This window comes from Leguminivora glycinivorella, chromosome 12 (genome assembly GCF_023078275.1).
Source record: "Leguminivora glycinivorella isolate SPB_JAAS2020 chromosome 12, LegGlyc_1.1, whole genome shotgun sequence".
NCBI classification, from domain to species: Eukaryota; Metazoa; Arthropoda; class Insecta; order Lepidoptera; family Tortricidae; genus Leguminivora; species Leguminivora glycinivorella.
In genome coordinates, this window is record NC_062982.1 from 24,311,289 (window position 1) to 24,323,316 (window position 12,028).

A 12,028-nucleotide genomic window follows, 5' to 3' on the forward strand; every position below is an offset into this window, starting at 1 on the left:
AGACCTGGAAGCGCATAAATCTTACATTTTACATCCTTCCTACATCCGATATCGGATCGGATAATGTGAAAACGGCCGATAACACTAAAATATTATGAATTAGTTCAAGTAATCAGATAGGAGACCCAACCTTTTTGTGGGTCGTATATCATATCAATGTTGAAAAGTAAGTTAAATTTCTATTGAAACGATATTTGACATATCTTAATTAGCATTAAGAACTACGCCGCAGGTCAATCTTAAAAGCCTAGATTTGATTTGATGCTTTGATTGGTATCAATCAGGAGTAGTGTAGCGTACCTTCGGACAATGGTTATTTTGATGTAACTGTGCTTAAATGTAATTTGTATTTTTATCATGAAATAAAGGCACTATGTTGTTGTTTATTTATTTTGATTCATTCTTAACGTTGTTGAACTACGTTTTCAGTTAACGAGTCTGCGACTTTACGGTTGTACAGTCAGCCAAAAAAGTGGTTTACCACTTTTCGACTCTATTTAAAACACGTAAGGTCGAAAACTGGTAAACCACTTTTTTGGCTGACTGTACTTATATTAAAGGTCTTTTTTGTTCTGTATATAAAACAACACGACTCGTATCGTGTTCGATGCAAATTACAACGTACGGATTTATTATCCTCAGCATCAAACAGAACTCCATATCTCCTTTCTTTTTTGATATTGTGAGCTTTATTGTCACGCTGTAAAATAACTTTTACAATGGATGCAGACGAGATTATGGAATCCGATATATTTTGCCAGTTAGGACTGAACGAATAATTAGCTTTTTGTAAAGCTCGCTTTTCCGGTGTGTTACTCAGCGTTTCTATAGTCAGTGGATACATTCAATTCATATTTTACCGTATAACATATATATTGTAATGTTCAAAAATATTCAATTTTGTAGGGCAATTTTTAGACTTATATTTACAAGAGCGTGTGATTGATCTGATGATTATGTTAACATTTTGTAAGTATATGCTGTTTGTTGATTCACGACAGAGCGTAAATAACCTAACCACAAAATTAAAATTTTGAAAAAACCCCCGACCGCGACATAGTGGACTAACTCAGCTTTCAAACAAAAAAAAAAACTACCTAAATCTAAATCGGTTCATCCGTTCGGGAGCTACGATGCCACAGACAGACGCACACACAGACAGACACATCAAACGTTTAACACCCCGTCGTTTTTGCGTCGGGGGTTAAGAAACCTTTGTACAGTCTAGCAACTGCACACTTTTCCGTTTACGTGCAACCTACTTAAGGCCGAGCCGTAATTTATTATTTTAAGTAAAGGTAAAGTTAGTGCGTACCTAACTCTCTTACGATAATCATTCACTACTTAAAGGAACTGTCAATTAAATTGCCTGGTGTAACCATTTTAAGGTGAAATAAACCAGTATAGCACAACTCCATCTTTTCATCATCCCTCAGCGCACTCAACCATCTCAAGCAAGTGTGCGGGATAACTGGGCCGTACAACCTTGTTCTTAATCTTGCAGCATTTTGGTATCACTTGTAGATAGTTTCCCTTAATACCATTTTAACACGCTGAATAATAGTTAACGTTTCCAGGTTTAGCGATGAAAGCTGCTGGCATGTTTTTATCTGCGGTTTGTGCTTGTGGGTACAGCCTGCTCGCGGTCGCGGCGCGGACATCAGCCTGTGTGCACACATAATCGGCCTTTTTCAATCTATTGTTCTAATTTTATGTAATGGTTTTTGATGAAGTGAAGTGATGCAATAACAACATATTGCATTCTGTCTTGTTTGGTTGACTAGTGTTAGCAAACTCATTACGTTGTATTTTTTCTAATGGGTTCAATGAGTACTAGTATGTTAAGTAAACGTTGCTTTTCTTAAAATATTTTTTACAATAATTCCAAAGTATATTTATTTTTAACAAGCAGAAACACATTGTTACTGGTGAATTCTCAATATAACTTGAGACTCCAGTGCCGTTACAAGATGTAATAGTCTGTCGGTAGATGGCGCTAGACGTCACCCCAAGACGTGTGTACATAAGGAAAGGCATGGAAGGATTTGCGACACAGAGAACCTCCTATAGAGTGGCAGTCTTGTATATTTGGTTCGCGATACGAGTCACCAGTGTTTGGGGTGCGAGGAGCGGGCGGGGAATGTGTTAAGCGCGCTGTGATTGGCCGTTTCAAGGACGGCGGGCAGTCGCGCCAGATGAAAAGGGACAGAAGTATGACTGTCCCTCTACTGACGCGTAAGTGGCCAATGTAAGTTGACCTATGCCGGCTCTGAATCTTATACTATTAAACGAGCAATTCTTGTATATTTATTTATTTATTTATTTATTTATTTATTTATTTATTTATATATACCGACGATCTCGGAAACCGCTCTAACGATTTCGCTGAAATTTGTTTTGTGGGGGTTTTCGGGGGTGAAAAATCGATCTAGCGTAGCCTTAGATCCCGGAAAACGCGAATTTTCGAGTTTTCTTGAGTTTTTCTTTCGCATTTGTAAACGTAAAATATGGTCCTTAATTTCGCCGCGCGCGCATCGATTCCGCGTAGCTCAGTCGCACGAGGTCGGTCTAATGTACGCAGATAGATCGTAGGTGTCAGGGTTTCGAATCCCGGCCAGAAATTAAGTTTTTGTTTTTTGTCTTTTTTTTTGTTTTTGTATTTATAAGAGTTTTTTTTTTATCTAAAGACGTGATATATTAAAATAGAACCGAGCGAAGCTCGGTCGCCCAGATATTAAATTATAAATATGACTTATTTGTGGAATGTAATGCCGTCTGTTTTTAAATTTGAGCTTCTTGTTACCTTTCCACACCATTTCACACTACAGGTGGACATCTTTAAGGCATCAAAATACCCTTTTCCAATTTTTTTGTGCGAAAAACACGCGCTGCTTTCGGGTCTGTTACTTGGTCGATACTGATCGGGCACGGCGAGCGCCCGCGCTTATATCAGTGCAAATACTAGGAAGGCTGGCGACCGCGAGTCGTCTTGTAATAGATGTCTATAGGGGTTGGTCTGTGATTTGCGATGTCCGGCGCGGCTTCCGTAGCTCAATTGGTAAAGAGCATTGCACGGATTGCAAAGGATGCGGGTTCAAGTCCCGCCGGAAGCGTACATTTTTCCATTTTTTCCTTTAATATAAAAAATTCCAAAGTAGTTTTACGTGATTCATATACTACTTTTAGAGGTAGTCCTTGAGTTGTAGACAGGTTTATCTAGTTTCAGGGAAAATTTCCAAACACAGCACTAAAACACACAATCGAACGTTGAACGCCAGTTGTCGCAACATGAATATTTAATAATAAATATCACGTGATATTTACTAGAAGTTATGTCACTGTAGCATCGAATTATATAATTTATTATTGATAACAGCGGCGGTGTCATGCGCGATGACAATCTAAATGACGCGCCACTCCACACGTTATCACGCCATCGCTGGGAAACCGTACAGTCACAGGCAATAATATTGTATGTACCTACAGAAAGAAGGCTGCATAAATATCTGACACGCTCTTATGGCTAAATATTGTGTCAGATATTTTTGCTGCCTTTTTTTTGTGCGATATTATTGCCGGTGACTTTACATGTACAGTCGCAATCATTATACATATGTATTGTAGTGGTAGAGCTACTCACAAATACCTGAATAAAGTTCACCCTTTCGTTGTTTATTATATAAATATTTATCGAGCTTAAAATAACAATGCATGCATGTTTTGTAAAGTAGCAGGTGTTTTATTCCACAACGGAATTGTTTGATAGGTACTCAAATATTTTACATGGAACGTGGAAAGCTATCTACTTTACCTTTACATCTTGTAGGCACCCAACGAATTCTTTGCATTATTTTATAATTCCCAAAAAGGGAAAGAGTATCCGTTTGTAATTAAAATTATACTCATGCAAATAAAGCCTAAATGTTCCGACCCTAAATTCCGCTTTGTAAAGGACGATTGACTCTGGACGCCGAGCATTGATACGAAACTGTTTCAGGAGATTGTTTCCTAGAGACTACTTATTCCGATTTTGTTAAATCCAACCAATTGGTTATGGTTTTGACACGGCGTTGAGGTAGCTATCGCTATTTGTTTGTCAAATTAGTATCAAACTGCTCCTATTGCTCTAATTTGACGAACTAACAGTGTTCATGTTGTTATTGTCAATTTCTTTGATAACAAATTAATCAGAGAAATAAACTAATTATAACATCAAAGTATCTCAAAGAGGAATATAAATATATTATTTTACAAAACAAAGCCTTCCTAATAAACCTGAGCTTATTAAAGGGGTCCTCGAAGTGTGAGCCGTCCTTAACGGAGTCCTGACCAAACATCACCCATGCGTACAAACGGCTCGCAATCTCGACGCTCGACACGAGAAGGGATATCCAGAGCTGCTTCAAAGATCAACACACATTGCAAGTATTTGTTTATTTAAACTTTATTGCACAAATTATCAATAAAAAGTACAAATGGCGGACTTAACGCCTTAAGGCATTCTCTACCAGTCAACCATTGGGCAAAACAGAAATAGTTAGTTTGGTGCACAATATTATAGAGCCAGTATGAGATTGTAATGATTAAATACAAGTCGATACCTAATATTATAAAATAAACATACACAAATACAATAAATTAACCTACATATACATATATTAGTATAATACAAATATATAAATAAAATACACATACATAAATAAATAAATGTACCTAGTGCGAGACATCAAGTAGACTTTAATTTCGAATGTTTGCAAATAGTATCACCTTTGTGTTTATGGTAATGAAAAATGTGTAAAGAATATACGACTTTTCGTATTAAATTATTTCAAGACTCTCATTTTTTAAGTTTTCACTTACCTACATGATTATTTTGGTCGAATTATAATTGTCAAGGTTTGCCTTAATAATTATGTTTAGGATAGGACAAATAATATTTTTCAAAGCTTCTTTTACCTACCTGTTAGGATACTCGATCACGCTTGGCCGGAAGCTGTCTACTAATTTAGGCATCATTATACTAATTCATCCAGTTGTAGGAGGTTTTCTAATGAAACAAGCAGATACAAACATTGTTTATTAGCAATATACTATTAGGTAAAAGGTGGTTACAAAAGATTATAATGTATTAGATAAATACAATGACAGATACCTTTGCAAGGCATGACATGAATCAAATTTAGTATTTAGGTATAGTAAGTAAGCTTACATATTTAATTTAGGTACAAGTCAATAGTATTACGTCAGGGATACACTGACACTGTTCGGTTACAAAAATAATCCGAGTCACGTGTCGCCAGCAACGTTGGTTAAGGTGAAAAGGTGCGGTGATGTCTTTGACTAAGGTACAGCGGGGCAAATCTCTCTATGATGTTGAGTTCTACATGTATCCACTGAACACGCCTACCATATACCTATAACTGGTGGACAATCTATTTAATAATGCAAACGTTAGACTTATATTGACCGGGATATAGACCGTGATTACCTTTTTGATTTTTGTCGAGCTCCCGATATTTCGACGCAGTTGCATGCATCATGATCACGGAAAACTGACGAAGGCGGGTGGATGTTAAAGTTGTATAGACAGCGCGCGATCTACCCTCCTTCGCGCGCGTCGGCTGCGTTCACTTTCAGCGTTACCACTGACAATAACAATTGTTATCAATAAAGTTATCAATAACAATTGTTATCAATAAAGATTTTTATTTTTTTCATTTTCATTTTGACAAAAAGCTCCACGAAAATCAAAAAGGTAATCACGGTCTATATCCCGGTCAATATAAGTCTAATGAAAATAACCGTGAATCATTCAAAACTCTTAATGCAAACATTGTAAAACATGGAAAAAGTGGACCAGTTACAATTGGTCCCACAGTCGAGATTTGTCCCGCTGTACCTTATTTTCATTTGTACCAGAAAATAAACTTTCCATAAAAAGCCTGTTATTTTGAAAAATTTGAAAAATGTATGGACATTTTGGGATTATTTTTTTCTAATATTACGGCCGGAAGAGCGTTAGGTACTGCGTAGTAGTCTCATAAAAACACCCATGTTACCAATCCAATTTGTCAAAAGTCCCCTAGTGTATCCCTGGCTTTACAAAACATTCATAGACAAAGAGATTCAATCTCCAAATTGAAGGAAAAAATAAGCAAAAAATGTAGGAAGATTACGTTTATTCTATATCAAAGAGATTGGTTCTCTAAGAGGTCTCAAGGAAATGAGCGCAATTGTTATTTGGTCCCATTTCAACAATAAGTTTAAATTTTGACAGAAAAATAATAACGATAATAATTACTTTGTTAACGTTAATGATATGGGATGGAACAGTCTGAAGAGAAAAATAACTCTGTATTAGAAGTAGGATAAACGTTAAATATTGTATTTAGATTTTTTAATATTTACTATAACTAGGGTTGTCAAGGGCAGAAGAGACTTCCTAATTTAAACATACCATATTTTATGACGTAGGTTAACAAGCACTTTATAATCATGTCCACTTTGCAAAAACAGCGTCGACTGACACTTTGAAGATTCTCTTCTGCTCGGACGACCTTCATTTGTCCCAAAATTTGTTTAAAATTCTATTCTAATCTCATATCCAAAATTGCTAAGAGTAAATTGACACAATGAGTAAGGGTTATCGCCCTAGGCCAGCAATATTGTTGGAGAATTCTTTGCCGGCAGGTTTCATTCAAATATCATGAGATAATACTTTTCCCATATTTGGGAATAAATACTTTTATTTAGATTCCATACCGCTTCCTTCATATTTTGTTCTGAGATAGCCAGCAGTTTACTCTTCACAATTCTGGACCTCATCACTTATAGCACATTTGAAGCTCGACAACGATCAGTAATAAACACACCGGCGCATACCTTACTTTTATTATCCAACAGCATTAAAGCAACAAGGCATTCACTCCTGTCCTTACCTTAACTTTTATTATACGTAACAATACTTAGTATCAACTCGGGTAATATGTCATCGTTTACAGAATTACTTACCGGGAGACTGAAACGGAATGCATAAATCCAGTTCATTGACTTCCGAATCTTACTGAAGCTTTGGGTGACATAAAACTCTAATCGCCTTTACGTACGCCATGGTTTACGATGACAAGCAACAGATGGCGTGCACTTAATATTGCAAACGGGTCTTAAACATAAACGGGTCAGCTCCGATACCATGGGACAACGCCGTCCTTGAAACGTCGGAACGTAGGAGGTTAGTTTAAAAATGTAGTTATACGCGATTAAGTCCCTTTTGCAATTTTATGTAGAGAGGTGCAGGTCAATTTAACATATGTACAGTGTATCACCATCGCATCCGAAAACTCGTACCGTCTAAAATGAGCCTTCTCCGCGCACAGCGTCTTCAAATTTACGATCGACAGTATTTGCTGACGTTGCTCGCAGCGTAAAGCGATATTGAAAGGGTTAACTCGAAGGCAATGCATTGAAAATGCCCTGTACCGCGACACGGAGCCAATTTGCCTCTCATCAATATAAAGGGGTTATTCAGCTAATGGGGTTTGTACAGGCTATTCCGGTTCGCACGAAACCTCGTGTGGCGCGATTTGTTGGAACCATTTTTATTCTAATTAAAAAGAATTTGATCGATTACGTGTAGGTTTTTGATTTCTCCCCGATCAAATCACCTTTACTTAAAATAATGTGCCAAAAAGATAGATGTTAGTAATCACTTTTTTTTAGAGCAACTTCAGTGAGACAGTCTTTAATTTTTACATTGATGTTTGAATCCAGTTAAAGCGATATGTGTATCTGATTTTGATTTATTTCTTGCTGAAAATTGATATGATGAGTTGAATTCACTATTTGTTGTCTTAAAAATGTTGATTGAAATATGTAGCTACAACAACAGACACATTACAAATATCACTGAAGGACGCACGAGCGCTTGTCGCTCTGTCCGGCCGAGCGCACCAGCCGGTTGAGCGTGAGCTTGGGGCTCCCGCCCGCGCTGTCGCTGTCTCCTTTGGCACAAGTCTTGGTTCTCATGATCATCAGGTCCGTCCTGATGCTCGGCCTCCGCACGTTGGGGGCCACCACGCCGCACGCGTCCGACAGCCTCCTCTTGATGGAGAGCGTGCATTTCTTACTCCTACTACTCTGGCTGCTGGTTGGCGGGAGAGTGCAGGGGCTGCCGAAGGTGGTGTTGACCCGTTTGTGGTGGTTGGGGGCCATCTCCAGGGGCAAGTTGGCGACGACGAACAGCTCGTAGAAGAGGTCGTCCACGTGGAAGTTCTTCTTGGCGGAGGTCTCCACGAACACGCAGGAGCCGTCCTGGGTGGCGCAGTACGCGGCTGCCTCCTCTGGTTGTACAGTCCTGCAAGAAAGTTACTTTCTCATTTTAAAGCCATCTATTTTTTGTTTTCTAATTTTGCGAAAACGAAATGGTCAGATAACGTGAAAAGCACTACATAGTAGAAATGCTGACGGCTATAACAATCTTAAAATTTGCAGTTTAAAGATAAAAGAAAAACATGTTTAAACTCACTTGAGCTCTCGGTCGCACTTGTTGCCCGCGATGGCCATGGGCACCCTGGGCACCTGCCGCCTGCCGCGGCTGCCGCCGCTGACGGCGCTGGCCTTGGTGTCGAGGATCTGCTCCCGCAGGCGGATCACCTCCTCGAACGACTCCCGGCTGTCCATGGCGAACACCAGCACGAACAGGTCACCTGGGGAACAAACATTTCACTTTCCATGAATATGTAGTGGTGAGCCACCGTTTGTTTCGTAAATGATTTAGGTACTTCGTAAAAAAAAACGAGACCTAGACGAAACGACGCCGAGGGCTGAAAGCTCTGCAGCAAAGAGCAAAAACATATCAATCATAATGTTGTCTGTTTGTCGCTCCACGACAGTCATGTTAGTAACTAGGAGGACATAATTTCGTGTATGTATTATTATCACTTTAGCAAATGTAGCACAGAAAGAAATTTGGGTCCCATTTGGTTTAGTCCCGAAACAAGAACTGATAAAAGTACATATTATTACTTGCAAGTGTCTCTTACCAAACGATTGGTACGTAACCACTCGTCGCAAATTTCTCTTTCTTATCGTCGGTGAGATTGCCAATTCCGCTATGTGCATTTTAGCTACTTTTCAGGAGAGACAAAAAATCGATTTACTAGAGAAGTAGGTACAAACATCATTTCAATTTGTATCCAAAATGTGTCAAAAATAGCAAGAAATATGCTGTGTGAAAAAACATGGGAAATAATAAATCACAAATTAAGATATACTCGTTTTTCTTAATTTTGTGCACATATGGGTATTGGTTTTGAGCTTACTAAATACATATGTGTAAGTCATGCACATAGGAATCATAAATACTGTTCATTTGAGGTTTATCAGAGTAAGTTATGTGCGTTTAGGGTAATAAAAACAAAATAACATGATATACAATCACTTGTATCAGAAATAAATGATATTATCCAAAGGAAAATGTCAATATCTGACAAAACTAAAGACCTTCCTTGTCAATTACTAATAATATATATTTACGTACATACATACATACAATCACGCCCGTATCCCATAAAGGGGTAGGCAGAGCACATGAACTACTCAAGTTTCAGTGCCACTCTTGGCAAAAAGGGGTTGAAAGAAAACGAAATTAAAAAAAGAACTTAAAACTCGTTCTGACTAAATTCAACGTAATTATAGCGACAACCTATGCGATAGCGACATACTTTGTCACATAGCTGACAAGGGAAGCTTGCAACCAATTGAGACGGTTTGCAACGTTACCTTGTTTCCCTTTTGTCTGCAAGTGCCGCAAACCAGGTCCATGGACGAACTTGCGACCATCTTCAATGCACTTGCGCCACTCCCACCGTTTCTTAGCAAGCGTGTCCTAGTTTCGGTAGCCGATCTTAAAGGCAGCCATGTCCTATCAGTTGCAAAAGTGCATGGTGAATTTATCAATGAATTCATTCCTAACTTCTCCGTGCACTTTTGCAGCTGATAGTACCTCTTGGCACAGTCTTTGAAGCGAAGCAATGACCTCCCAACATATTTTTTGGCATTCGCTACTATGCCCAGAAGAACACGGCGTGGTAAACGAGAGGGTTCCATGAGGTTCCATCCTATGCATATACCCATCAACGCAGTTGCCTCTGTTTGAGAAGCATGGTCAGACTGGGCAGCGATTTCTAGAACTCTCTGGTTTGACGACCTGTGATGATATGCCCAACATCTTACGCAGGCATCGCTTATAGAAGGAGATGCCACGGCGTTTGACTTTGGCATACGTCTCGGCTTCGTACAAGAGTATGGTCTATACACAAGCCTGAAAGACTAACACCTTGGTCTTAGTAGTCAGGAGTCTGTTTTGCCATACTCGAGCACTAAGCTTTCCAAAAGTGGTAGCTGCCTTACCGATGAAAATATCAACCTCTGCCTAGAGCGAAAGATTGTCGGTTATTGTCGTAAGGTTGTCTCCAATAGCGTGCCATCGAGTGGAATTTCTGCCTTAGAGATTGGACCCATCATTAGCTGAAGCTCACAGAGGTAGCAACAAAGGCTGCGTCATCGGCATAAAGTATTGGCATTAAGGCTGTCAATTAAAAGTTTATGCGTTTCTTCTGTGATTTGAGGAGTGATGTGTTCCACAACTTTAAACTTTCTATCGGCTCTTGTATGCAGATGAATATCAAAGCAGCAAAGACACACACGGTACACGGTAGGAGCCAAAACGCAGCCCTATCGCACACCTCGGTAGACACACCACCAGGGACTGAGGAGTCAAGGAAATCGCTGTGATTCCCCGCACCTGCACCACCCTCTTGGAAACTGGCCGTCGGAGGCCGAGGAGTTTACCACATATTTCAGCTTGGACCTTACTCGCGCCTAACGGGGATTCCATCCCGGGCTTGAGTTTGTAGTTTTCCTTCTCGAAGACAAGTGGCTTATCTCCCCTATAGCTATTAGCTGCTTCGTTTGTGAACTTAGTCGCCTTTTACAACACCCTCGTTTTTCTTACCAGGGTTGGTGCTACTCTTACGCAGGATATACTACACAGTAGATGATGCCCAACTACACCAATAAACGATTACTACTGAATGTGTGTCTGTGTTAAAATATGTCAGATATGAAGTTATCATAATTCATATCAGTATCAAGAACGTTAGAATGGAGTATAATTGCTACCCTCTTACTGTGTTAGAAAATGTGAAAAACTTGCCGAATAATCGACGACAAAAAGGTACTTTACAATATTAAACACAATAAGTTATACTTTACGGTTAAAATATTTAGCTTTGAATACCAGAAAAAATAATAATTGAAAAATCAAGATATATGACCGAAACTCATAAGCACACCAAGCAACAATCCATACTGAATCCACACATGTGCAGTAGTAATTATCAATTTCGTTTTTTTTACTTGGTTACCAAAACCTATATGTGCTTGGAAGTACATGTGTATTTATTTTTGGGGCTAAAATCACAAATGTGTTTAGTTAAAACATGATCCAAGGAGAATTTGCGTATGCTGGTTTTTGCATTAGACGTGGAATACAATTTTAAAGGCAAATCTGCAAAAAACGAAAAATCGAAAAAATGCACATAACGGAATTGGCAATCTCAACGACGTTATTCTAGCTGTAATGTGCAGGGCTTAAAATAATATACCAATACCTAAGTCAACTCGCGCAGATGCGGATACAACCCAAAGAGACAGCTAACTGACTCAAGTCCTTTAGTAAGTATTCTAGCGCTGCCACGGGGCTTTGCTTTACCGACCATAATGCATTTACATCGCAGGGGACCAGCTACTAGGTACAAAAGATGTCGTTTTAAAAGTCGAATAATTTATTTGTACCAAATATATAAGCTTATTTTTTGTCATCACATTTGAGGTAAAGAACATTTTTACAAAATAGATAGAAGGAAAGTAATGAAAATTTTGTATACCGCTCGTTTTATGACTTTATTTATGCAAATAAATGTTCCGAAATAGAAATAAAAATTGATGTCTTTATGTGACGGATGAA

At 38.7% G+C, this 12,028-nt stretch overlaps 1 protein-coding gene and 1 non-coding gene across 3 annotated transcripts in view; one reads left to right on the forward strand and one right to left on the reverse strand.

Annotated features, from left to right (window-relative positions):
- Positions 1-3,040: 3,040 nt before the first annotated feature.
- Positions 3,041-3,113, forward strand: Trnas-gga. Its single transcript has one exon. It is a non-coding gene; the product is annotated as a tRNA-Ser (tRNA).
- A 2,429-nt stretch (positions 3,114-5,542) lies between these two features.
- Positions 5,543-12,028, reverse strand: part of LOC125231668 (GTP-binding protein Rhes) — a 114,942-nt gene continuing 108,456 nt past the window's right edge. For both annotated transcript variants that reach the window (XM_048137172.1, XM_048137173.1), the window contains exons 4-5: positions 8,525-8,705; positions 5,543-8,353 (exon numbers count right to left, since the gene is read on the reverse strand). In XM_048137172.1, coding sequence (XP_047993129.1) covers positions 7,903-8,353; positions 8,525-8,705 — 632 coding nt within the window. In that variant the 3' untranslated portion in view covers positions 5,543-7,902. The remainder of the gene's footprint in view (positions 8,354-8,524; positions 8,706-12,028) is intronic.